The sequence below is a fragment of the Bos mutus genome, chromosome 15 (genome assembly GCF_027580195.1).
Source record: "Bos mutus isolate GX-2022 chromosome 15, NWIPB_WYAK_1.1, whole genome shotgun sequence".
NCBI lineage: Eukaryota > Metazoa > Chordata > Mammalia > Artiodactyla > Bovidae > Bos > Bos mutus.
The window spans coordinates 34,871,931-34,874,596 of NC_091631.1; the positions used below are offsets into that span (position 1 = coordinate 34,871,931).

The window sequence follows — 2,666 nt, forward strand, 5'->3', positions numbered from 1 at the left end:
ACTTATTCCATGGTATGCACATAGGAATAAAACAGCTGACTCCTAAGGTAACTGAGGCTTCAATTTTAATATTTGCATGGAAACTGAAAAGAAAGCTTATGTGCACAAAGTACTCTGTAAATAAGGCAAATTTACCATTTGAAATATGTATAAGATTATATGTAGGTTATGCTTAGGTATGCATATAAAATGTAGGGTCATTCCAGTCAATTTAATCTCCTGTGGTTCTGATTTCAATAGGCACTGTTAAATGAACAGATGGAGGCTGCAAACCACACAAGAGTGACAGAGTTCATTATTTTGGGATTAACGGATAATGTGACACTATGTGCCATCTTCTTTGTGACTTTTCTAGGAGTTTACGTAGTTACCATAGTGGGAAACATCAGCATAATCATCTTAATCCGAAGTAGCCCACAGCTTCACACGCCTATGTACCTTTTCCTTAGCCATTTGGCCTTTGTGGACATTGGGTATTCCACATCAGTTACACCAATTATGCTGATGAGTTTCTTAAAAGAGAGAACTGCCATCCCAATCACTGGTTGTATAGTCCAGCTTGCCTCTGATGTTGCCTTTGGGACTACGGAGTGCTTCCTGCTGGCCACCATGGCCTATGATCGCTACGTGGCGATTTGTTCTCCCTTGCTCTACTCCACCCAGATGTCCCCAGTGGTCTGCTTCTTCCTGTTGGGGGCCTCCTACTTGGGTGGTTGTATGAATGCTTCATCATTTACCGGCTGTTTGATGAATCTCTCCTTCTGTGGACCAAATAAAATCAATCATTTTTTCTGTGACCTCTTCCCACTCTTGAAGCTTTCTTGTGGCCATGTTTATATTGCTGAGATATCTCCAGCCATCTCCTCAGCATCAGTCCTCATAAGCACACTGTTTACCATAATTGTGTCCTACAGCTACATCCTCCACTCAATCCTGAAGATGCGCTCCACTGAGGGGAGGAAGAAGGCCTTCTCAACCTGCACCTCCCACCTCACTGCAGTCACTTTGTTTTATGGGACAGTTTTATTTGTTTATGTGATGCCCAAATCGAACTATTCAGCTGATCAGGTCAAAGTGGCATCTGTAATCTACACGGTGGTGGTCCCCATGTTGAACCCACTCATCTACAGTCTGAGGAACAAGGAGGTGAAAGAGGCTATGAGAAAACTAGTGGCCAGAGTACACTGGTTTTTCTAAATTAAATCAGACATAAATCTATACATCACAAACTATTCATTTGGGGGATATTTTTGCTGGATATTTTTATTGATACTTATCATGACTGAGTGGCTAACATACATACACATACATACATCACTAACTTTATTGCTTTAACTGTGATAAGCTTCTGTAAATATAAAAGACCATGTATAAAGTTAAGTGTATCACTAAAATGTGTGTTTGCTTCAGTTCAGTTCAGTCGCTCAGTCGTGTCCGACTCTTTGTGACCCACGAATTGCAGCATGCCAGGCCTCCCTGTCCATCACCAACTCCTGGAGTTCACTCAAACTCATGTCCATCGAGTCGGTGATGCCATCCAGTCATCTCATCCTCTGTTGTTCCTTTTCCTCCCGCCCCCAGTCCCTCCCAGCATCAGAGTCTTTTCCAATGAGTCAACTCTTCGCATGAGGTGGCCAAAGTACTGGAGTTTCAGTGTTAGCATTATTCCTTCCAAAGAACACCCAGGGCTGATCTCCTTTAGAATGGACTGGTTGGATGTCCTTGCAGTCCAAGGGACTCTCAAGAGTCTTCTCCAACACCACAGTTTAAAAGCATCAATTCTTCTGTGCTCAGCTTTCTTCACAGGCCAACTCTCGCATCTATACATGACCACTGGAAAAAACGTAGCCTTGATTAGATGGACCTTAGTTGGCAAAGTAATGTCTCTGCTTTTCAATATGCTATCTAGGTTGGTCATAACTTTCTTTCCAAGGAGTAAGCATCTTTTAATTTCATAGCTGCAATCACCATCTGCAGTGATTTTGGAGCCCCCAAAAATAAAGTGTGACACTGTTTCCACTCTTTCCCCATCTATTTACCATGAAGTGATGAGACCAGCAAATTTGGAAAACTCAGCAGTGGCCACAGGACTGGAAAAGGTCAGTTTTCATTCCAATCCCAAAGAAAGGCAATGCCAAAGAATGCTCAAACTACTGCACAATTGCACTCATCTCACACGCTAGTAAAGTAATGCTCAAAATTCTCCAAGCCAGGCTTCAGCAATATGTGAACTGTGAACTTCCTGATGTTCAAGCTGGTTTTAGAAAAGGCAGAGGAACCAGAGATCAAATTGCCAACATCCGCTGGATCATAGAAAAAGCAAGAGAGTTCCAGAAAAACATCTATTTCTGCTTTATTGACTATGCCAAAGCCTTTGACTGTGTGGATCGCAATAAACTGTGGAAAATTCTGAAAGAGATGGGAATACCAGACCACCTGATCTGCCTCCTGAGAAATTTGTATGCAGGTCAGGAAGCAACAGTTAGAACTGGACATGGAACAACAGACTGGTTCCAAAGAGAAAAAGGAGTTCGTCAAGGCTGTATATTGTCACCCTGCTTATTTAACTTCTATGCAGAGTACATCATGAGAAATGCTGGACTGGAAGAAACACAAGCTGGAATCAAGATTGCCAGGAGAAATCTCAATAACCTCAGATATGCAGA

General features: G+C 42.3%; 1 protein-coding gene across 1 annotated transcript; it reads left to right on the forward strand.

The window, feature by feature from the left end:
- Nucleotides 1–258: 258 nt before the first annotated feature.
- On the forward strand, nucleotides 259–1,197 carry LOC102267182 (olfactory receptor 5P4). Its single transcript, XM_005887801.2, has one exon. It carries the CDS (start codon nucleotides 259–261, stop codon nucleotides 1,195–1,197), a length of 939 nt encoding a protein of 312 aa, XP_005887863.1.
- The last annotated feature ends 1,469 nt before the right edge of the window (nucleotides 1,198–2,666 follow it).

Excerpts from the sequence above, each read along its gene's own strand:
- LOC102267182 (XM_005887801.2), top strand. The coding sequence starts at position 259 with ATGGAGGCTGCAAACCACACAAGAGTGACAGAGTTCATTATTTTGGGA.